This window comes from Aplysia californica, unplaced genomic scaffold (assembly GCF_000002075.1).
Source record: "Aplysia californica isolate F4 #8 unplaced genomic scaffold, AplCal3.0 scaffold00054, whole genome shotgun sequence".
Lineage (NCBI taxonomy): Eukaryota > Metazoa > Mollusca > Gastropoda > Aplysiida > Aplysiidae > Aplysia > Aplysia californica.
In genome coordinates this window covers 1,486,637-1,488,017 of record NW_004797324.1, presented here as the reverse complement: position 1 = coordinate 1,488,017, position 1,381 = coordinate 1,486,637, and the positions used below count along the sequence as shown (strand labels likewise).

At 45.1% G+C, this 1,381-nt stretch overlaps 1 protein-coding gene across 1 annotated transcript in view; it reads right to left on the bottom strand.

Annotated features, from left to right (window-relative positions):
- The window catches only part of LOC101855406 (short transient receptor potential channel 4), a gene marked incomplete in the record, with an annotated part of 381,687 nt that overhangs the window by 18,408 nt on the left and 361,898 nt on the right, over positions 1-1,381 (bottom strand). Inside the window, 1 exon segment of the mRNA XM_013079509.2 lies at positions 319-508. Within this exon segment, the coding sequence (XP_012934963.1) occupies positions 319-508 (190 nt within the window).

The following is a 1,381-nucleotide window of genomic DNA, read 5'->3' as shown; positions in this document are numbered from 1 at the left end:
CTCTCTCTCTCTCTCTCTCTCTCTCTCTCTCTCTCTCTCTCTCTCTCTCTCGTTCTCTCCCTCTTGCTTTCTCTTTCCCTCTCGAACACAACATAAACAAACACGCACGCACATACACACACACAAACACACACAGACAGACACACACATGTCCACACACGTCCACACACAGACGCAATACACAAATCTAGATGAACTCGAGTACAGTCCCATCATATCATCAGAGAGCCAACCACCTCCATCACTCCGGTTCGGAACTGCCTAGCGAATCAACGCTGGCGTTACCTACCAAAGTTTTCCAGTATCTCAGTTTCTTACTTGTGGGCTTAGGCTGGTTGGGGTTAGGCGTCTTCATGCCGTTGTTGCGCAGTATCTCCAATAACTCAAAGCGGAAGGAAGATACGTCCTGTTTGAGTTCATTTATGTCGTCCTCGCTAACCCCTTCGCCCTTCTGGGAGCCGCGCTGTTTCTGCATGATGTAGCGTTTGATCAGGTCTCTCATCACAGCCTGAAGAAGTATGATAAACAGGAATGGAGTAGGGAGAGGAGGTATTTAAAAAAAAATTAGTTTCGGTTCAGAGAGGGTTTCACGGCTCTAAAAAACTTAAACAGGTCTTGTAAGCTCATGTGGAGAGGCGGACCAAACTGTTGAACACATCCTTCAGCACTGCAAGACACACAGGGCCATGAGACACGAAACGTGGCCAACCCCACTGACGCTACAAGAGAAGCTATACGGGACGACAGATGAACTGAGCAGGACGGCCCGATTTATGACAGATACCAGACTTCAAGTGTGATGCGATCGAGAAGAAGAAGAAGATGTTAGAGCCGAAAATTGGAGAGTAACATACACAGAAAAGGAGGAGAGATAAGGACGGTAGATGCTTGATAGTAGAGAAGGAGCAAACCACACCAGGGCACCTGCCAACCACCCACACTCTGTTGTTATATCTCTGGAGCTTCTGTTCACTGGTATCTTGTTTTGTCAGCGCTTAATGACCTTCGTTGTGTCCACGTGCTTCTCTTTATTAGAACAAAGAAGACAAATGAATGCTTGAATATACTCGTACATAAGATAATACAAATATATCAAATAAAGTGTGTGTGTGTGTGTGTATATGTGTGTGTGGCATCTGTATGTATGTGTATGTGTGTGTGTGTGTGTGTGTGTTTGTGAGTGTGTGTGTGTGTGTGTGTGTGTGTGTGTGTGTATGTGTGTGTGTGTGCCCGTGTGTGTATTTGATGTGTGTGCACGTCATGCTCATGTGCTTTGTGTTGTGAAACTTTACATCTCAGATGAGTACTGAGCATTTCATACGGCGGAAAGAAAGGGAGTGAGGGCAAAAAAAAACGAAACAAAAATGATTTAAAAAGTTAT